This window comes from Ambystoma mexicanum, chromosome 8 (assembly GCF_040938575.1).
Source record: "Ambystoma mexicanum isolate Mex_15411 chromosome 8, UKY_AmexF1_1, whole genome shotgun sequence".
Taxonomy (NCBI): domain Eukaryota; kingdom Metazoa; phylum Chordata; class Amphibia; order Caudata; family Ambystomatidae; genus Ambystoma; species Ambystoma mexicanum.
This window is the reverse complement of record NC_090929.1, coordinates 1,249,454,493-1,249,477,682: the sequence shown is the minus strand read 5'-3', so window position 1 is coordinate 1,249,477,682 and position 23,190 is coordinate 1,249,454,493. Positions and strand designations below refer to the sequence as shown.

General features: G+C 47.1%; 1 protein-coding gene across 4 annotated transcripts in view; it reads left to right on the top strand.

The window, feature by feature from the left end:
* Positions 1 to 23,190, top strand: part of EXOC6 (exocyst complex component 6) — a 2,769,442-nt gene that overhangs the window by 1,123,945 nt on the left and 1,622,307 nt on the right. For all 4 annotated transcript variants that reach the window (XM_069611363.1, XM_069611365.1, XM_069611364.1 and 1 more), the window contains exon 8: positions 5,439 to 5,507. In XM_069611363.1, coding sequence (XP_069467464.1) covers positions 5,439 to 5,507 — 69 coding nt within the window. The remainder of the gene's footprint in view (positions 1 to 5,438; positions 5,508 to 23,190) is intronic.

Sequence of the window (23,190 nt, the reverse complement as noted above, 5' to 3'; positions counted from 1 at the left end):
GACCTGCCCCACCAAGGATAACGCTCGAGAGACTGCCTGAACAAAAGAGCAGTACAGACGCATTCAGAGACATAGTGTTGGCCAACTACAGAAAAATGTTAAGAATCAAGAGAAGCCCAAATGAAACGGACACTGAACTAAACGACTACCTGGACAGCACAGCCCATCTTGGAAACAACATATGGTACCAGCACATGAAGGAAGTTGGACAAAGGCAATCAGAAGGCAAATGTTTTGTCTGTGCACTCCTGCCATATAGCATGGGCAAGTCCAAAATCTTTGTTTCAGTAGAAGTTGATGTCCCCACGGCACACTGCATGGCACACGTAGCAATGTGCAACACCAGAGGGCAGTTTATGGGAAGAGACACCTCACTGATATGGGCCAACGAAAAAGACTTCCCAGATGAAGACGGTTTTGTCCAGGACATCAAAACAAGAAACAGGGCGCACACCAAGAATCACGTAATTAGATACGAAAACCCTGACGTCAAAGGATCAGGAATTAGATGGGAAATAAACCCAAGACTGAACGTCCAAGGAAAAACTGCAGAAGAGGCTCAAATCTGGAAGAACAGAGGCCAAATGCAGATCTGGGGGTTTCCCCCAGACGGATGGGAAGAAGGAGTAGTAATCTGCCGAGCTTGGATGGTCCTTGGAGCCTGCAAGGAAGCAGTAGAAAACTCAGAGGTTATGTAAACCTCTATGGCCAAAATTGGCAAAGCTGTTAACATGGGTTCGAAGACAGAGGAGGACCCCTGAAAATAGTACCGTTGGAGAACCCGAAACTGTGCTTCAGAAGTACTGGTACAAGGAAAATGGGGGAAAATCAAAACTGTGGACGAATATATGAGGCACCAGGAATGGTACAAGGAACCGCAGTCCTGATGGACCGCCATTGGGCGTGTGGATCCAAAGCGTACATAAGACTGCCAAGAAATTGGGGGGGCATATGTACATTGGTCACTGTCCATGTTCCCACACTGATGATTCCAAAAAACGATCTGAATCTGGACAGCTTCCCGAAAGCAGATGGTCATCTGAGAAGGAGGAGATCCGCAGAACTGATATCCAGAATGAAGAGAGAAAACTACTTTTCTGCCAAATCAGAAGAAGCATTCTATGCGATTTCATACGAACACAGGCTGTTCAGCCTCACTTCAACAGTATTCACCATGATGCTCCTGCCACACATCCAAATTGGAGTGAATGCTAAATGGTTGCAGATAACCAGATGGGAGTTACTGCAGACCATCAACACCACAAAAAAAGGATTCAATGCGATCAAAGAAGAGCTGAGAACGGTTAGACTGATGACCCTCCAGAACAGATATGTGCTTGACATGATCACAGCAATGGATGGAGGTGTTTGTGAAAAAATCAGAGAATCATGTTGCACATTTATAACATCACACGACGAAGAAAATGGAACCCTCACAGAGGCCATAAGCATGTTAATGACCCAGAAAAACCAGATGACTGAGGAAACAGATGAAGTAGATGATGACAGCTGGTTTGGGAACCTATTCTCATGGGTCCCGCAATGGATGGCAGATATATTCAAGTTCCTGCTTGCAATGGTGCTGCTAGGATTCTGTGTTATCAAGATAATCATCACACAGTGCCAGAAAACTGCAAAGAAGGCCGTTGGGATGAGAATTATGGTCGACGTCAAACCAGGCTGGAAGCCCAGAGACCTGACAGATGAGGAAATAAAGGACTTCATGAAGGCCAGTGAATTTGCACCAGGGGGAACAAAATTCACTTATCCCAAGAAACGAAGAAGGTATGAAGGCAAATGGATTTACTGCAGTCCAATTGGACAATGCCAGTTGATGACCTGGAACAAAGATGAGCATGTGAAAACAGCAGGAAGCTTGAAAGGGGTGATAAAGATATGGACACCAAAATTGCATACTTTCACGCCTTCTTGTGTAAACCCAGGAGACGATGAGCAAGAAGCTGAGGAATCAAAGAAACTGAATATAAAGGAGGAAGTAGGAGTGGTCGATGAACCGCCCAGAGGGGGGAGTGTAGAGGAGGTCCCAGATATGACCTGCACCCCTGGCCCCCAGTGCGAGTTGCCAGTAAGTTACTCACAGTGGTATGTGACGTATGAGGAACAGCTGAACCAACAAAGGGCGGCAATGGGCCGCTGCCCTGTGTACATTAGAAGATCAATACCTGTTGAACTGCCCATAACCAGGCAACCCTGGGCAGCACGGTACCCAATCAGACAACCGTATCTCCCATTGGTACGAAACGACAAGTATTTACAGACTGTCCACGAGGAGACCCCGAAGGCCTTAATGGAAGGGCAATGGAAATAGACTAAGGGCCTAGGCAGCCCCGAGAACAACCAGAAGTGGCTACTGAAAGCTGTGCATGACAGTATTGACAATTGCGAGGAGAATTGTAATGGACGAAGGGGAGAAACACTGTGGAAACGTATGAGAATGGTGCCATGAGACAAGACGGAAGCAACCGCCTTATTGAACATGTGTAAATAAGCTTGAAACGCAAGATGCTAAGTAATCGATACCGCCTGCAATGCTTAAGTAGAAGAATAGAGCGGCATGCGCCAACTATATATGTCTACCTCAATACAGCACAATGTACACGTGTGACTCCATTTTGTTTGAGCAGAAGAAAGCCCAGGGGCCCAGGCCCAACTGGCTGAGTTTCACATCTAGGTCCAAGCTGAGGAAAAGAGCGGGATCGAAACTTAACTAAGGATGGCTCATGCTGGGGAAATCGAGGTCAACCAGAGAAGGGGAGGTGAGCATGAGCTCACGAGGCTCCAACTTCAGAGCACGCAGCCCGCCCGTGAAGGTTAAGATAAGAGAGGCCCATGCAGATGGCCAATAGGGGTGTAACGGTATTACGGTATACCGTTAAAGATACCGTGAACCACTTAATTGAACAATAATAACCGTCACATTGTTTATACTGGTATACCGTTCATACTGTTAAGTGTGCTTTTCAATCTGATTTGGAAAGGCTGCAGTAAGCAAGTGCTCTGCAGTCTTGGTCTTGCACTGTTGGATGTGCCGTCTGCCAAGTAGTTTCAGTTGGAGCAGTTTTTAATGCCATTCCATAAACCACATGTGCCTAACACAAAATCAATATGTCAGCAATAGGAAGAATAAATACAGTGCCAAGAAGCAAAAGGGTTTACTTTGGGTTGGCCGCTTTGGGGTTTATATATTTATAATGGATATTGTTTTCTAAACATATGAGAATGGGGGATTTCCCTGGTTCTATCATTGAATTTACATATAATAAGTCACACTGCGAAATGTACTCATCTCTGTGGGTATTCCCTGCTGCCATACCAAAGGGTAACATGTCTGTGATTACTGAACACCTTTTGGCCCGCAAGTAAACTAAAGGCTGTAACTTAAAGAGAGAGTGCGTGCGTATGCGTGTGCGTATATGCGCACAAGCGTATACTACCATCGGAATCCATTGATCTGTGGCATGCAGGTTATCAAGATGCCAACATGTTCATCTTCACCAGTAGCCAGTGGGGGAGCTAAAAGCCTAAATGACCACTTAAGAGAAGCTATTCCGTTTGCTTTGCCAGTCGCAGCAGGGCTCCCCCCTCCCCTCCTACTCTCCACACGTGTGTGTTTGGTGGAAGCAAGGGGTGGAATTTCAGTAGAAGGTATGTTGAAAAGCCCAATTCTGGCCCTGGGTGCCTGGTTTTGTTTGTGATGATAAATCTGACAATTTATGACCTTTTAGAAAATATTTAAGAGTAGTTAACTCCACCTGCTGTACCACGATAACCATGATATACCGTCATTTTGCAAGAAGGTCATTGTACCGTCATAAAACTAATACCGCGACACCCCTAATGGCCAAGCGAACACAGAATCAAATGCACGAAAAGACTGAGAACTGAAGCAGATTCATGGTGGACCAACACGTGACCAGACAGGCGCAAAGATGTACCACCGCCTGAAGTCATTCAGAACCAGTGGGTGCCATAACTTTTCCTGATAAGAGACTACAGATCCGAGGCCATACCCAGCCAACTAATTGACACATAGCCCTAAACCACTGATTGATGGAAGGGAGGCAGGGTGAATCTTGGGACACCAGGCACCATGGTGTCTATTCTGCATGCTGCTAATTAAAAGTGGAGATTTATGTTTAGTGGTGTAACTCGCCAAATCACAAGGGACCATGTAATCTAGGGTCCTATAGACATTGTAACCAATGAGACGTCGTACTTGTAGTGACGTCAATCACGTGTGGTGTAGAGGGATGGGCATAGACACCCACCCAATAAGAGTTATCCAATCCGTATGCCTTATTTTCATATACAGATATAACACCTATACTTAAGTTACCTTTCCCAACCAATTATATTGCATGATGATTTTTTATAGAAGTGTACGTCAGTGATGACGAAGTTTGCCCATAAAAGAGGCTGTTGTACTGAAGTTCGAGGAAGGTGTTCGCGATGCTGCTGGTTTCCATAAGCTGATGTATGTATCATTAAACGGATTTCCCTTTGCCAACTTACTGAGTCCCTAGTATTGATTTGTGCTGGAGTATGTAAGTCCTGCACCCTGTCCTCACACGGTGCAGCTATCTTGTATTACAAGTTTTTGGTGGTTGAGTACTGACAAATGGGCCGGTCAGTAATTTCCTCTCCCCGAGAACAATTTGAATACATAGAAAGTTAATTCAATAGTCCATATCAAAAGGGACAAGATTTCACAGACATGTAAAAAACGTAGCGGTACCTATACATACATCATAAAAAAATAGTATAAGACAAACACACCCATTAAATTGTGTATTCCCAATACAATTGCTTTTGTGACAAAAATGTACACTCCTTTTCTTATAAGTCTTTCAGGTCCAATGGGAGAAAAGTGTTCCTAACGTGCTCTTATTCACCATACAGCTGAGGCCAGTCACCAATTCTTAGTTTATTCTGTTGAGTATCAGTGCTTCACATCATTTATTTTGATGAGTGCTCTTTATAAGCTTCTCAGTAAACCATGTTCACTAATGGTTGTTGTTCAAATGCTGAACAAGCAAAACATTAAAAGACAAGTGAATATTACAATTACAAACCAACATAAAGGGCTAATGATGCATTAAGAAGCTGGTAAGATAGCTCAGAAGGTTGAGTGCTCGCTGCGGCAATGTGTTGAATCTGCATGTCGTGGGTTCGAGTCCCTGCATGCTCAACTCAGCCTTTCATCCTGCCGCGGTTGATAAATGAGTATATTTTATGTAGTTTTGTTCTGTGTAAAACTCTTTGGTGAAAGCACTATATGGATAACACATCATACTACGTTTTTGGGTATAGGTGCGCCTTTTATTTCTATGACCTTGTATAATAATGCATGCAGGTGTACCTTTTGTGTGGTATGAATATGAGATAATTTTATATTTCTCTTTTCTTCTTCTATTCAGATTTTGACTGCCCAAGATCTGGTTGATTTTTCTCCAGTTTACAGATGCTTGCACATTTATTCAGTTTTGGTACGTAATGGTCTGATCAAGGTCAATGTTCAGTTTTGATACTACCCCAATGTTTTCCACTTTTGTTTGTCAACCTATCAATCAGAGTGTTTTTTTCTTAACTGTTCGTTGTCTAAAGTTCATACAAACAATTTCTAATAGAAATTATTATATTTCAGTGCTGCATATTTCTATTTAGCTATTAAAGCATTATCTTTATATGGTTAAATATTGAAACTATTCTGTGTGCTTTCAAAGACTATTTGTGTTTGTTTTGTCGTGGTGCTGGATTTGATGGCTGTTAAATCGATTTGTAAGTTATCTGAATACATATCTTCAAGTGGCTTGACATATGTTACTGTGATTAGTTGTTTTCCCTTTCAAGTGAAAAGACTACAGGATTTTGATTATATGAAGTTCCAACTCCAGTCTGGAGCCAGATGGGTCGCACAAAGCGAGAGTAGGCTTGTATAAAACTACAAAGCTTCTCTGTTTGTAGTAACAGGTGGTTCGCAAGGCTTCCCTTGATACGTTACTCGGGGGTCAGTTAGGAATGTGCTTTCGTTTAGAAAATGCAAAGATGGAAACCAAATGTGGACACATGAAAAAATATAAGAAATACATCATTTGGTGGGAGAGGAGAGGTGGTACAGAGTCTGGCCAAGATTGCCTTTTGGCGAGGTTCTCAACAATGTGAAGAATTAACATGCTTAGTTGTGTGTAAAACAGCCTCCCTATAGGAACATTGGAGGGCTGAAAACCACATGAAAGGTCTGAATGTGAAGATATGAAAGGCAACTTATTTGGGTGAGGTGAGTTGCCTGAAGCAGCCGAAGGGAACTGAACTGCTCTGCCATTTTGGGAGGCTGTGAGTGGAGCGCATGCCTTTCTTGTCTCTGTATACAATGTTTTCCTGTCTGACCTCAGCGCTAACAAATCATGACAGAAGTTTCCCACGGCATATTAAAAACCCTTGGAATCGTAAACGAGAATAATAGAAAACAAACATGTACTCGTTAAAGGTGGGAGAATCCTATCCTAACTACTGAAGAACTATGATTGCTGAAAGTAGAGAGGCAGGGGAACGTCCCAGCACCTGGACAGCATATGTTCGTATTCATGATTGGTTGTTGTGCATCTATCCCAGCCAATAAATAGTGCTGCTCCATGGAAGCCAGTGTCCTCCTCTGCAGGCATCCTCTGCATGTTGTCTGGAGAGCACTGCATTGGCCAGATAAGCAGCAATGAGAGGAATGGTACTGAAACTCCTGGAGATGCAGAAAGTCCACTGTGGTTGAAGTGTTTTTTTCTGACCCAGATGAAGGGAGCTAAATGGCACTGTCAGTTTGGGAGGTTGTGCATGAAACACACCACCATATTACATGCAGTGTGTTCCTGTCACCCCAGGGGTTTATAGTGAGTACCTTACTATGGTTTGTGTACTTTGCAAGCCATCTTTTATAACATATTTATTTCTATGTTTAGAAAAGATGGCTTGCAAAGTACACAAACCATAGTAAGGTACGCACACAGATATATAACATGCATATATATGTGTGTGTGCATACCTTACGGTTTGCCTACTTTTCAGGCCATTTTTTTTTTAAACATTTCGGTTTTATAAAAGATGGCTTTGAAAGTACACAATTCAAGCCATCTTTTATAAAACTTTGACTACGGACAAAATTGTCCATCGGCAAATATTTATAAAAGATGGCTTGAATTGTGTACTTTTCAAGCCATCTTTCATAAACCTCGAAAAATGTCGAGGAATCCCCAGGTTCGCCGAGGGTTAAAGACTCCTCGGCGACCTGGGGAAACAAAGGGACAGTAACTGCCTCTGGTGACCCCTCGCGCGAGAGGTCACCAGAGGCAGTTACTATGACTTACAGAAGTGGCAGCCAGGCACAGCATCGCTGTGGTTGGCTGCCACTTCTGTCAGATGCCTGACTTCATGGCAGGCGCATCTCCCGTCGCGGCTGCCGCCGCGACGGGATAATGCATCCCGCCAATGTTGCGTGCGTTCATAAAATTTTTGTTTAAGAAATCTGAGTTTGTGCGCTATCTGCTCGTGCTCCAATAGTTTCAATTCCTCCTTTTTCCTTTTTGCCTTGTTGATTTTAGCATGGTCAATCTCTGTATCCCTCTTAATATCCTCCTCTAGTTGGCAGATTTCGGTTCTCAGTCTATGTTCGATAGTGTTTCGCTCCCTTTTCTTATTCGGTCCCTCTCTTAATAGACTCCCTCGCCAAGTGGCTTTCCCCACCTCCCATACTATCTGTTTGGGCACTTCATCTGTATTGTTTATTTTGAAGAATTTGTTAATTTCCGTCTCCATTTCTGTCTTGAAGACTGCATCTTTCAGGAGACTCTCGTTACAATGCCATTTTCCTCCCCTTGCCGCTAGATTCTCCCACTGAATTTCAGCCATTACCATATTGTGGTCTGACCACGTGATCGGGGCTATCTCTGAGTGTGTTGTGGTATCGGTGAGATCTTTGTAAAGGTAAATGTAGTCTATTCGAGTATATGTGTTGTGAGGGGTGGAAAAGAAAGTGTAGCCTTACTCATTGGGCTGCATGTCCCCCCATACATCTCTCATTCCATATATGTCCATCATTTTTGACAACTCACTTTGGTCGCCTTTATTCTGGTGTATTGTGTTGGGGTTGCCCGGTTTTCTATCTAGGACTGGGTCTGCCCACTGATTGAAGTCGCCGCCTAAAATGATGTGGCCTGAGGCTTCTAATATTATTTTGGGAATTGTTTTGGTAAGGAATCCAGCCTGTCCTGTATTAGGGGAGTAGAGTGTTGCAATCGTCACGTTCACTTTGCCTTTATCCCGTTACTAGTAGTGCTTGCCCTTCTACATCGGACCATGTCTTGGTCTCAACAAAATCTATACCTTTCCTGACGAGGATTCCCACACCTGCCTTTCTGAGTGGACCAGATCCCCGAACTCCATCCTGACCCTTTTTCCCAAGGATTCGCCATTCCTCCCCCTTTTTACATATTTTGTCTCCTGTAGTAGGAGGATATCTATTTTGGCTCTCTGCAATTCTCTAGCCACGAGTGACCTTTTAGTTGGTGAGTTGAGGCCTTTCACGTTAAGTGTCCCTACCCTCAAGGAGTAATGGCACCGAACGCTGATATAGGAGTCCCTCCCTCCTATATCAGCGTTCGGTGCCATTAAGTATTTTTACGAGAAGATGGCTTTTGTTACATGACAGATGTTGCATTTTCACGTTGTATTTCACACTGCATTGATTGCTTCGAATTGTTATAAGAGCTGTTTCGACCCTGTCCCTTTTTTTGCCCTCCCTCCCCTCTCCCCTCCCATTCCCTGTTGTTGGCGTTCGATCGAGCCCAGCTGGTTGCGACAGACCTGCACCGAACCACCTGTGGGGCCGTTACTTCACGCCCCTTGACCAAATGTGATATCTCAGTTTCAATTGAGCCCTTCTAGTGTCCCCCCCCCCTGATATCCATGCCGTGACCTTAGAGATGTCCACAAATTGACACCTTCAACTGATCACATCTTCAACACTGAGTTGAGTTCTGTCTTGTCAAGTTCGTGAGTGTTCAGTTGTCCTCTTCTGGGGAGAGGTTGCCTCTTTGGTACTTTCTTGACCCTTTCACCTGTTTTCTCCTGGGGCCTTGAATGCGCCATTCTCGATCGTCCCTCCTTGGTTCCTCTTGGTTGCTTTCTTCTTCCCGGGAGCCGAGTATATCGGAAATGCATGCCTTGATTTCTTTTTCAGATCTCAGTCTAATCTTGGTTCCCTCGTATTCAAATGAGAGGGCGAAGGGGTAGCCCCACCTGTATCGAATGTTCTTTTCTTTCAATCGTTTCGTGAGGGGTCCGCACATTCACCCGAGGGCTAGTGTCATAGAGGATAGATCTTGGAATATTGAGATTTGGGCACCTCCCAGGGTGATAGTCTCACTTCTTCTGGCCTTCTCAAGTACCCTGGTCTTGTCTTGGAAGCGATGGAATCGGGCAAGAACCGATCTTGGTCCCCCTGGGGGGCCACCGGCTCTATGGCTTCGTTCTCTTATAGGCTCGTCTATGGGATTGTCCGCAACCAGGAGCTTGATAATGTCATGAAGTATTTTCTTCAGATCTGTTTCAGTTTCCCCTTCTCTTTCCGGAATCCCAAAAAGGCATATATTGTCTTTCTCTATTTTCCAAGTCATCCAGCTTGAGCTCGAAGTCTTCTTCTCGTCTTTCTAGTTCTGTCATCCTCTGGTCGAGTTGTGCTTCTAGAGTGTCTATGGATGCCTGGTTATTCTCCATTCCTTCGAGTCTTTCTTCCATGTTGTCCAGCCTTTGCGTGATTTTGTCTATCTTGCCTCCTATGTTAGCCCCCATGTTTTTAATTTCTCCAAGCAGGACCGCGATGTCTCCTTTTGTGGCCGCCCTTTCGTTTCCCGTGGTCACTGGTCGCCATGGTGGGATCGTATGCTCCGATAGGTATGGGGGTATAAGCAAACAGGGCCAGTTTTTGTTTCACGCTCATATAGCCTTTGGGTGGTAGCCCTGTTTGTGCGGTGTAGACTTTGTGAGGGCGGGCGGAATTGTCTGTATGCTGGAGGTATGGGTAGGGTGGTACCTTGTTTGCCTGAGTTGTGGGTGGGGGTAGGCCCTTTGTACGGTCTCTTCCTTGTTTCCCTGAGTTGTGGGGGGTAGGCCCTTCGTACGGTCTCTTTGTTGTGCACTACAGTGCTGTTCTTGCCGGTTATACAACTGCTTTTTCCCCACTGTCTTTGGGTTTAGTTGATATAGTGATGTCCCTCCCTGGAGAGATACTCCGTTCTCCAGCATTGGATCTTTCATGGATTCACATGATTAGAATATTCCCCGTCGTCAGACTGGGACCCTCGGTACACATATATAGCCTTTTCCTATAGGAAAACTTCCGACACTTTTGTGTCCTATCTACGTCCTTTTAGGACCCGCCTACGCACGCTCCGTAGGCCGTCCCAGTATAAAAGGCCCGCCCCCGTGGCTCCCCTTCAGATTTCAACCGTCTCCAAAGTAGTGGGATCTCCTCGCGTCGTCTTACTATTTTGTACAAGGTTGTGTACCTGGAGTTGGAGTTCTAGGAAATTTTTCCTCCATGTCAGGAAAAGCGCTGTTCCGTCCATGCGCGACGTGCGGCTTGAAAAAAGTTTACGAGGGGGACGGACATATGGATTGTATATACTGCCTCCACCCTCATCATTCGACGGATAACTGTGACATATGCAAAGGGTTTTCTCAAAAGACCCTCAAAGACCGAAATCGACGGCTGGTGGCATGGCTGAATGATGGAGCGGGGCATACCCCCCTTCGGAGGTGGGCTCCACACAATCAGCGAAAACATCACACCGCGCGGCCTCGTCGGAACCACCGGCGAAGAAATCTCAATCGACGGAAAAAGAGTCATCTCGGAGTCATTCAGCTATAGAGTCCTCGTCGAAAAAAATCGTCATCTTCATCAAAAAAGCAGGACAAGGAAAGGCCTAAATCCTCCTCGGGCGATCACCATAGATCGACTTCGAGTCGAGAGTCGAGTAAAGGCAGGCCAAGTGTGGATAAGGCGGGACCGCCTAAACCACCTGCTAAGTCACCGTCGTCGACGGCGGTCCAGTCATCGGCCTCCACCCTGCCACTGACGCATGTGGTATCCACCGTCCCACCGACAACGACTGCGACGGTGGCCTCGTCAACGGGGTTCTACAGGAAGCCTGGAGGCCTGAAGTTTTTGATCCGTTCCCCCCGGATACTTTACTGCAAGAACAGGCTGTGTCGCTGTCCTCGGGGGAGGACGAGAGCGGGAGAATAGCTGGTCCGGCAGACCTAGGGCTATGAGTGGTTGACAAGTCGTCGACGAGGGGATCCGGTATACCGGTATCTGCCCCTCTTCTCAATCCTCAATCTGTTATGTCGTTGGAAATTCTGTCCACGCTTCAGTCTTTGGTACAGTCGTTGGACCAGAGACTACCTCAGGCAAACCTGCCACAGTCACCCGTCGACGAGCCGGGCCCGTCCCGTCCATCGACGCACTCACGCACACCAATCTCAGCACTGGCACCCCAAGAGGAAGGTGAGCTGCCAGATTCGGAGTCTGACAGGGGAGCCATGTCGGATATCTCATCATCCCACTCCAGGGATCGAACCTGGCAGTCAGAGGTGGAGTTAGAAACCCCAAGAAGCCCAGCTCACCCGACCCCTCCGGACGACATCGCATCATTCCATTCTATGATGGAGAAGGCGTGTAAGGAATTTGGTTTGTCCCAGGAAGAACAGAAAAAGGACTGTTTTTTGTTCGACCACATGGGTAAGAGAAGGGGGTCTGTGTTCTCAATACCAATACTAGACCACGTGTGGAAGGAGGGGTTGCAGATAATGCGTCATCCCTTTTCGGAGCCGGCAGTGAAAGGATGCCTCGAGAAAAAGTTTAAGGCTCCAGAGTCTACCCCCAAGTTTTTATCCACCCAACCAATGCCAGAATCGGTGGTGTCGGCGGCAGCGGCGAGGAAGGCGAAGGCCCAGCAAAAGTGCACGACTTCGCCTGAAAACGAAGCAAGACGCCAGGATGCCTTTGGCAAAAAAGTGCTATCCGTGGGAGCAACCACAGTAAAGGCCGCAAACTCTCTGGCTATTGTAGCCAGATACGACAGAGAGATGTGGCACAGGCTAGCGCCGTTGCTGGATCATCTTCCGGAGGAGCATAGGAAGGCAGCGATGCTACTTGTCCGAGAGGGTGAGGAAGCCTCCAATCACGCAATAAACATCGCGGTGGACCTCGCTGAGTCAGGCTTCAAGCAAGTCAATAATGGGGTCGTATTACCACAACAGTCATGGCTTAAGTGTACCTACTTCAGACCAGAGGTACAATACAAAGTATTAGATATGCCTTTTTAGGGAGACCTTCTATTCGGAGAGAAGGTAGACGAGGCCCTAAAGGGAATGAAAGAGGACTCGGACACGGCACGTTCATTGGGTGCCCTCCAGAGTGGCCGAAGCTACAAGTCTTTTCGTCCCTTTAGAAGGGCTTCAGGTAATTCCAGATTCTCTGCGTCTGGAGACAGATCCTTTGGCAGGTCGGCTTACCCCTCCCAGGGATACAGGCGTGCTTCCCAAACGGCAAACCGACGCCGGAACTTCCAGACGTCCAGGAAGAGACCATCCTATCCGTCGTCGTCGAGAGACAAGCAAAATAAAGATCAGCAGTGACAGACAACACACCGTTCTGGGGGGAAGAGTATCAGCATATGTCGACGAATGGGAACGAATTACGACGGATCAATGGTTGCTGGACACTATAAGGAACGGGCACTCTCTACAATTCAAGCACAGCCCTCCACACATTCCACCTGCTTTCACCGCTCATTCCCATCTGAGGATACTGCAACAAGAGGTAACACTCATGTTAGCAAAGGGCGTGATAGAATTAGTTCCAACATCACAGAGAGGTCAAGGAGTCTACTCAAGATACTTTGTCGTAAAAAAACTGAACGGCAAATGACGTCCCATTTTAGACTTACGCAATCTCAACAAGTCTTTAGAGAGCCTAAAATTCAAAATGCTCACGCTGCAGGAAGTGATCCGCGCCGTTCAAGAAGGGGATTTTCTAGCGTCCCTGGATTTGCAGGACGCGTACTTCCATATTCCTATGTGTCGGAAACACAGGAAATTCCTGAGATTTGTAATAGGGCGGACTCACTACCAGTTCACGGTTCTTCCCTTTGGGCTCAAGACCTCCCCCAGAAAGTTCACAAAATGCCTGGCCCCATTAGCGGCCTGGCTAAGGAAGCAAGGCCACCACGTATACCCATACCTCGATGACTGGCTGGTAAGGGGATCCTCCCCAGCGTCGACCAACACAAGCTTGCAAGCCACCATGCAGCTTCTACAACAGCTGGGATTTGCCATAAACTTCGAAAAATCCTGTCTCCGGCCATCGAGGACGTTGGTGTTCCTGGGGGCACAGTTCGAGACCCAGTTAGGACTAGTGAAGCCTTCTCTCGACAGAACCTCAAAACTCAATCAGCTGGCGAGCCGACTACGACAAACCACCAGGCTCTCAGTGAGGAAATACGTTTCGGTCCTAGGGGCCATGGCATCCTGCATCCATCTGGTGGCAAACTGTCGCCTATTCATGAGGCCAGTCCAGGAATTCCTCGCGGACCGATGGACGCAGGCCCAAGGATTGTGGTCAGACAAGATAACCGTCGACGACGACAAGCTGCTTCGGACCCTTCAGTGGTGGCAGAGTCTCCACAATCTGAACAACGGTGTACCCCTACAGGAACCGGAGTTTCAGCGAACCATAGTCACGGATGCGTCCCTAACCGGATGGGGAGCTCACATGGGTACTCTTCAAACGCAAGGTCGCTGGCCTCCAACGGAGTCACTCCTACACATAAACGTGTTAGAGCTCAGAGCAGTACGATGGGCCCTGAAGGCATTCCTGCCACACATCAAGGGATCGCGAGTACGAGTACCGACCGACAATACGACGGCCATGTTTTATTTGAGAAAACAGGGAGGGACGCGATCAAGAACTCTTTCCATAGAGGCCCAGAAAACATGGCATTGGGCATTAAAACACGAGATTTCCATCGTGGCTCACCATCTCCCGGGAGTGAGGAATTCGCAAGCAGATTCCCTCAGCAGAAGCATGGCCCAGATACACGAATGGGAACTGGACACAGTTCAGCTGATGAAAGTGTTCGAGAAATGGGGTCACCCCCCTCTGGACGCTTTCGCAACCAAGGACAACAAGAAATGCGAGCAGTTCGCAAGCAGATGGCCTCAGGAGGGTTCCATGGGGGAGGCATTCTCCTTCCCATGGATGAACATGTTCCTTTATGCTTTTCCTAAGTTCCCCCTCATACGGAGGACAGTACAGTGGATACGCAGATACAATTGCCGGGTAATTTTAGTGGCGCTGTACTGGCCGCGGCAACCGTGGTTCTCCGACCTGCTTCACCTGTCGCTGGAACATCCAATAGCGTTTCTGAGAGTCCAAACCTACTATCCCGGGACAAAGGCACGGTGTGGCATCACGACCCGGACAGTCTCAACCTTGCAGCCTGGCTCCTGACTTTTCGGAGTTCGGTGCTTTAGACGTTTCGGAGGATTGTCAAAAAATTCTGCAGTCGGCTGGAGCCCCTTCTACCAACAAATCTTACACCTATAAGTGGCGGAGGTTCTGTGAATGGTGTCGAGGACAGCAAGGCCTACAACCGTTGACGGTGACGCCGGAACAAGTTCTACCTTACCTGCTTCTCTTGGCGAAGAGGGGCTTATCCTTCACATCGATAAAGGTGCACCTGGCGGCCATCTCGAGGTTCACGAGGAAGAGACAGTCATCTCCTCTATTCAGCAAAAGACTTGTGAAACACTTCATGAGGGGTTTATTTTGAACTTTTCCCCCGGTAAAGCGTTTCCCCCCAACTTGGAGTCTCAACACAGTGTTGGCAGGCTTAATGAAACCGCCCTTTGAGCCTATGGCCACGTCGAACATGAAATTCATATTGTGGAAGTTGGCATTCTTAATTGCTATCACATCAGCTAGGAGAATCTCGGAACTGCAAGCGCTGGTCGTAGACCCGCCATACTTAAGATTCTTTAAGGACAAAGTGGTCCTGGCAACTAATCCTATGTTCGTCCCGAAAGTTCCGACAGTGTATCACAAACACTCGTCCATTGTTCTACCTACTTTCTTCGCGACCCCATCATCGGCAGCAGAAAAAGCTCTTCATACCTGGGACGTTAAGAGGGCCCTGAAATTTTACCTACATCGTACACAGGAACTCAGGTCTACTCGACAACTGTTCATCGCATATGGTCCGTCGACGAGGGGAAAAGCAATCTCTAAACAAGGATTGGCTCAATGGGTCTCATCGACGATTGCGTTTTGCCACTCCAAGGCCGGAAGGCCGCTGCAAGGGCATCCTAGAGCCCATTCTACAAGATCAACGTCCTCCTCAGCAGCATTATGGGCAGGAATTCCGCTAACAGACATATGCCAGGCTGCGGCATGGTCAGTGCTCCACATGTTTACCCGTCACTACTGCCTTGCCAGGCAGCATGCGGACGAGGTGCAGATGGGAAGAGCTGTCCTGCGCCATCTGTTTCAGTAAGGTAAGCTCTACCCTGTGGAGAGTCTGTTTTCTACCTTTCAATGACAGTATACTGTATGTGGGTGAGGTTATATGAGTAAACTTATTCCTGCTGTACATATGCATTGTGTATTATGGTGAGGGTATATTACATTACATTCTCACCGCCGTTTCAGGTGTTACTGCTATGCAATCTATTCTAAGCATGTGAATCCATGAAAGATCCAATGCTGGAGAAGGGAATAGTTTCTTACCTGTAACTCCATTTCTCCAGCATTGGTACCTTTCATGGATTCACATGCGCCCGCCAGCCTCCCCGGAATGCAATGTATTTGCTTGATAAGTTTAACCCTTCCTACTTTGGAGGGGCCGAAATCTGAAGGGGAGCCGCGGGGGCGGGCCTCTTATACTGGGACGGCCTACGGAGTGTGCATAGGCGGGTCCTAAAAGGACGTAGATAGGACACAAAAGTGTCGGAAGTTTTCCTATAGGAAAAGGCTATATATGTGTACCGAGGGTCCCAGTCTGACGACGGGGAATATTCTAATCATGTGAATCCATGAAAGATATCAATGCTGGAGAAATGGAGTTACAGGTAAGAAACTATTCCCTAATTCCGCCTTTTCTCGTTGGTTTTACACTGTAATCTGTTGTGTAGCGGGTTGGATCTCCCTTTAAACCACTTAGTATATTTAGGGACAGAACACATTGCCACGAAGTATAGGTTTGTTAGAGGATGTCTTCAGAGTGATTCCAGAACCCAGGTGCTGCAGGGAGGTTACGCTGGGTCCGCTCCAGGCGTGCTCATAGCCGAGACAGAGTTCTCTCAATTTGTTGTGCTTTCTGGGGGGATCCGGGGGTGGTTACACTCTGGGTAGACCCTCTTTAAGTCCCGTCCGTTAGTTCACAGTGGTAGAAGGTGACTGTGCGATCTATGCGTGTGCACAATGATGAGGGGGCTTGAGCGTAGGGAGTGCCTTATATTAGGCTTGGCTTAGGGCTGTCTGGGCACCCTGATTCAGTGCTTTCAAAGTAAACAAGTTCTCACTTTATTCATGTGGGTAGGTTAGGCTTAGGGATAGCGATGGGAAGACAGTGTGTACGTTATTTCTTAGAGAGTCCTCTAAAGAGTCTGGGCCGTCTGTGGCTGCACGTGGTTATTATCCCTTTGCTCGATGGTGAGGTGTTAGGCTAGGGCAGCGCGAATGCGCCGCAGTTGTGGTTTCTTACGGTCCTTCAGTGGTGGCCCCCCAGCTTCGGTACTATGATGTGGAGTTGGTTGCTTTCTAGTGGTTTTAGGGCGCGGTGGTCCGTTGTTGCGGTCAGGGTCCTATCACTCTCTTTGTGGGTGTGAGGAGTGCGGCTCCCCGCAGTTGATTGTGGGCATCGGGTGATTAAGGTTCGATGGAACTTCACCCGCTGTGGCTGTGGGGGCCAGTGGATGGACACTGTTCCTCAAGGGTTGGGTTGGGGTGCGTATGGAGGCGAGTGAGCCTCGGGTCACCTCTGCCGGGGTTGATGGTTGGGCGCGGGGGCGCAGGCTGTGATGGTGGGTTCGAATGCCCCCCCAGCTCTAGGCGGGCCGCGCACTTACCGCCTGCTTTCTTCCTCGCTGGCGTCAGCTCTTCAGCGCCGATTGCGCGTTGCTTGTCCACCTTGCCCACCGATGCTCCTCCGCGACCTTATGTCGTCTCTCTGGTGTGACGTCTCCGGCGTACAGGCCTTTGGAGGGCTGCTCACTGTGGCGTTCCCTCTCACTGCAGAGGCAGTCTGGATGCTTTAGTACCCCGTAGCAGGGCCGAGGTCATCTGCGTCGAGAGTGTGAGCAGAATCGTGGTGGGGGGCCAGCGTCTCAGTACACTACGGTGGTGGAGCGGCGCTGTCCCCGTTCTTGGATCTTCGATTGCGTAGTTCGCGCCTTTTTTCCCCTGCTGCAGTCGGATGTTCAGTAGGTCCGGTCTCTGTATTTTTTTGCAGCAATCAGCCTGAGATTTTCAGCATTGGTAGCAGGATGTTTCTCAGACTTCAGGACTTCTGCTGACTATTGCCACCATTTAAATTCATTGAATAGAATGTGGCTATTCTTAGCGCTTTAGGCGCGGTAGCCACAACATTTTTGCCAGTAATTGTGTGCATTTACCAATAATGCATTTGTGCTGCACATAAGCTGTGCTGTCTCCATTTGACCCTAACCTCACCATACACGCCATTACAACAGACGAGGTGTTTGTTTTCCAAGATGGGCGTCTGTGTTTCTTGCTCGATCTGCCATGCCTAGTGTACCTACCAGTTAATAGCCTTTCTCCTGATTGGCCTTTGCTTTGCTTACCTAAGCCTATTGGAAGCCGGCAGGCGTGAGCCGGCCCTTCCTGGAAAGGCCCTGAGGGCAAGGCCAGCAACTGTCCCGAGCTGACCAGAGCCCAGGGCCAGACCCCCTGCCCGTGTGTCTAGAGAAAGTGATGCTTGCTGGGTACACCAACAGAGGTAACCTTTGCTTTATGCTGCAGCCTTCATCTGCCAAACTCGCCAACCTTGTATAAACATTTTATTAAGGCATGCCACCTGGAACATGCAGAACCTCAACATAGAGCCTCCCCACTCAGACATGCTCTCCATGGCTAGCAAAGAGTTGCGCAATCTAATGTGATTTAGGTGAAACACTGCCCCTGACTCCCTTAACAATTGTGCAATCTATTGTGATTAATGCTGTTTTTGGGAATTTTGAATCTAGGTGAAACACTGCCCCTGACTTATTTAACCCACTGTGATTTATGCTATGTTGAAAACTTGAACCCAGAAAACTGTGCAAATTGTTAACGCCCATGTACTTGGTATCCCCCTCAATCATGTTTAGCCTTGCCTAACCCTACCTTCTTAGCTTTTAGTCACTCATATGAACACACTATGTATTTGCCATGACTCTACACTGTTCTACTCGGAACCATCCTACATTTGATTTCCTTACAAGACCTGTCCATGACCCAGTCTCAGAACCAACTGCCATATGCCCATGCATCTCCTACGTTTGCTGACATGGCCACCATACCTTGTAGCCTCCTACACAAACTATAAACTCCGGGCCAGACTCCCAAGAATCTATGATCCCCGAACTAATGCCCACCTCACTATTAATCACTCGAGGGACGTGCAGCTTACTCCCCATATCTCACCATATACAGATAACAATAGCCAACATCCACTTCACCTGAACTGTCGAATCTTCAGAGATCCCACCTCCTCCTCAAACTGCCAAGACAAAGGTCACCCCTCACCTGCCCAACCTACCCAAATTGGCATAAAAGGCGCATTAATAAATGCCCACTCCATGGTAGCCCACGCTACAGATATAGCAGACCTAATCCACATTGAAAACATGGCATCTTGGCCATTACTGAATCCTGGCTTCACCCTGCAGCAGGCCCTGCAATCATGCTAGCCACCCCAGACAACTATACGCTTATAAGATCAGACCGCAACACCTCCTTGCCATAATCGTTAAGAATAACTTAACACTAAGACTTTCCACATCCCATATTACTAATTAATGTGAATCCCTCACTGCTAAACTCACTATCTCCAACAATCAAACTATTACCATACACCTGATATACCGACCACCAGGCCCCTTAGGTTCCTTTGAGGAAGACCTTATGAACTTACTATCTGACAACTTAAAAAATTCATCACAATGCCTCATCCTAGCCGACTTTAACCTTGGATTTAGCGACTCAGTAGACCTAAGTGCCTCACAGATTAATAACTCCCTTGAGGAACTAGGATTTACCCAAAAGATTACTGAACATACTCATATTAAAGGAAGAACCCTTGATTGGGTGGCCGAACACAATTGCCCCACCACTATCACTTCTATAATGCATCAGTCTTGGACCGACCACCACCTAATATCCTTCTCACTAGAAGCCACACCTCCCACAAACACTAGCAGTGTAGCACCTGCTGTTCCGACTAGAAACAAAAGAAATATTACCCCGGAAAATCTTATCCCCTTCATCCTTCCCACACTGAACGCTATCTCTGACCAGACTGACCCATCCACCATGGTAGACATGTACAACAAAGTGATGCTTGCATCCTTAGATGCCATTGCACCACTGAAGGTCAGAAAGAGCAAACAGCGCCAACACTTAATACCTCGTTCTCGCCCCATCGGAAAGCTATTAGACATGAGAAACGCCTAGGTGAAAAAATCTAGAGATCAGACCCCTCAGACCTCAACAAAAATAACTTGAATAAACCAGCCACCCTCTACAAAAAGGAAATAATCCTAGCTAAACAAACTTCGTATAACCCCCGAATCTCCCAAGCTAAATCTAACACCAAAGAATTGTTTGCCATTCTTAAAGGAATAGAATCCCCCATTCAAACTCCTGACTCTTGCCTCAAGGACAAAAATTGGTGCACGAGCAACAGAATGCCCTGGCCAACAAGATAACAACTCTGCAGGCGAAGATTAACAATAAAAAAGATACCCTTAGTGCCACCAAGACTGGCACCAACGCCTCTACGCCGAAGACTGCCACGAACATCATACTTTTACTCCAAACTACCGAGACCCCACCAACTCCCCTGACTCCCAGCTTCTACTTTCACAAAGTCTCTATCAAAGAAGTTGAAAAAAACTATCCTCACCCTCAAACCATCTAATTGTCATGGCGACTTATGTCCAGCCCAAATCATAAAAGACGCTGCCCGTGAACTTTCCCCATTCATTACTAAACTTATAAATGCCTCTTTCACATCAAGCACCATACCTAGCAACCTAAAACATTCCTGGGTCCTCCCTCTCCTTAAAAAAAAAAAACTCTTGGCCCTTCCATCCCTACCAACTACCGCCCTATAACCAGGGGTGTTGCTAGGTCTGGAAAAGATCAGGGGCTAAGCTAATGTCGGGACTGGCAGTATTCGGGTCTAGCTATAGCCTTTTGGTTGTAGTCCCTGAGCTTCTATCCGGGGCTACAACCAAAAGACCCGGGGCTATAGCCCCCTCAGCCCCCCCTAGCAACGCCTCTGCCTATAACCACAGTGCCATTCCTACTGAAAATCTTGGATAAAGTAGCTTATCTACAAATCCAGCACCACTTGGAACAAAACCACCTCCTAGGAATGTGTCAGTCTGGCTTCAGACCTCAGCATGGCACTGAGACTGCACTCTTAGACCTTAAGGCACACATAGATACACTAAGAGACAAAGGTAAGACGGCACTCCTGCTACTCCTTGACCTCTCAGCTGTGTTTGATTTGGTAGACCATTCCATACTCTGCAACCACCTGGCCTCAACTGCCTGCTTCTCTCAGGAGGCAGTCGCCTGGATCCAGTCCTTCCTTGATAACAGAACAATGCGAGTCTTCCTCCTCTAGCAGCAGCCGACCCTGCGCCCATGGTGTACCCCAAGGCACCTGCGTGTCTCTGACCCTGTACAACATTTTCACAAAGCCCCTTTTCGACTATCTAGACGGTCTAGGTATCACCTACACGAATTATGCCGATGATACACAGATCCTCATCCCATTGACGGGAGATTATGGCAAGGATTTGGCCTGTGTGAACAGAGTCTACCTCATCATCCAGGCATGGATGGCCTCTCACGGTCTATGCCTGAATGATGACAAAACAGAACTCCTCATCCTAGGCACACCAGCCAACATCAAAAAACTAGGTCCTAACTACGCCTCCCTCATAATCGATAACAATAACATCACCGTGGCCAAGGTAGTTAAAACTCTTGGCTTCCACATAGACACTACGCTTACTTTTGGTAAACAAGTAAACGCTATGGCGTCAGCTACCTCCTATACCTGTAAACTGATCAGGGCAGCTGAGCCTTTCCTCTCACACCTAACAACTGCATCACTTTAGGGAGAGCCCTAATCTTATCCAAATTGGACTACTGCAATGCCCTATACATAGGTAGCAAAAAATATATTACGTCCAAAATTCAGACGCTCCAAAATAATGCCTTGAGAGCTGCCCTAAATCTCCCCAAAAACACCCACATTTCTGACCTTAGGAGATCCGTCAACTGGCTCTCCACGAAAGATAAAATCCTCCTCAAAACTGCATCGCTGACGCACAAATGACTCAACCATGCAGCTCCACAATACCTCACAGCCAGATTCACTAGACAAAGAGCCTCTCGACCTCTAAGAAAATCTAACTCGAATCTACTTCTAGTGCCTAGATTTAAGCTTACTAAATCTGGAGGGAGCAGCTTCCCTGTCAAAGCAGCACAATATTGGAATTCCCTCCCCCCTGCCTTAAGGGAAAATTTACCCTACCCTCAATTCAGATCTAGACTTATCCTATGGCTAAAGGAACATGACGTCTGACCCCACCAAGTAGTACTTACGGTATACTCTAGTGCCCCTTGCTAAGGGCATGTACCTCTCACTTATTCTTGGTTCTCATTGTATATACCTTCTTTTATCTGCCTTGAATGTTGCTGTTGTTATTGTTCATGCATTCAGCATTGTAACCCAGCTGTATTCATGCCTGTGCTCTATGTAACTTAAGCTTAACAACCCTCTTTTTGCCTTTGCGCCCGAATACCTCTGGGTCAGGTGCGCACTACAAATAAAACAAACAAACAAACTTCCTCCGGTATCAGTGCCTTGAGGATCGCTTCAGGGCCTTCGGTCCTGGTCGGGAGCCGGTCTCCGTCCCTTCACTTTTCAGGTCCGAGGAGCCCGTACTTTCGAATGGCTTTTTCGGATTGATTTTCTGGTCCGATTTTCACCGGGATTTCTCTCATGGGGCTGGGGGACCCTCTAACATCAGCCACTCAATTGCCTTCCGAGGGGGGGCCTCAAATGGGGGCTCAATCCACTTAACGGGGCCGCCACGGCAGAGCTCACACAGGGACCATGTTAGTCTCTGCGCCACCTGGTGGCCAGTCCTAATTCCCTTATTAATCCACATTTTCCTGCAGACAACTCTATTACTATGGGTTATATGTTTATTATACAATAGGTACGGTGAAAAACTTCAGTAAGGAGATACCACAGACTGGAATAAAAAAAACATAATGCACACGTAGAGGCCTTCATGGTAACAGACAATTTAGACAATTGAGAACCAAAGATGTATAGCAAATGACACAACCTAATTAAGGCTATGAGTTGTTTTTCCAGAGAGTACCAGGGGGGAAAGTTTTGTGGTCATCAGACGAAGCATACCATATACGTGATTCTTTAAGAAGAAAAGCATTATGATAACATCTAAAGTTAGGGAAGCGAACACTTCCACATTCATATGATGTTTTAAGTTTGGCGATTGCAATCCTTTTGCATTTTCCTTTACCCCAGAGAAAGGTAGTTAGGATGCGGTCAACAGACTTCAAGAATGTGAGTTGCAGGGGAATTGATAGTAATTGCAAGTAGTACAAGATCATAGGGGACAACATAATTTTTATGGTTTCTAATCGACCCCACCAAGATATATATATAAAGGGGTCCAAGCAGGGACGTCATTTAGTGGTTGCCAGGGGTTGCTCTTGCGACCCCTGAGGTCTCCCTTGCTACCCCTAAAAAACATTCTATTTTGTTTCAATTTTATTTTTATTTTTTACAC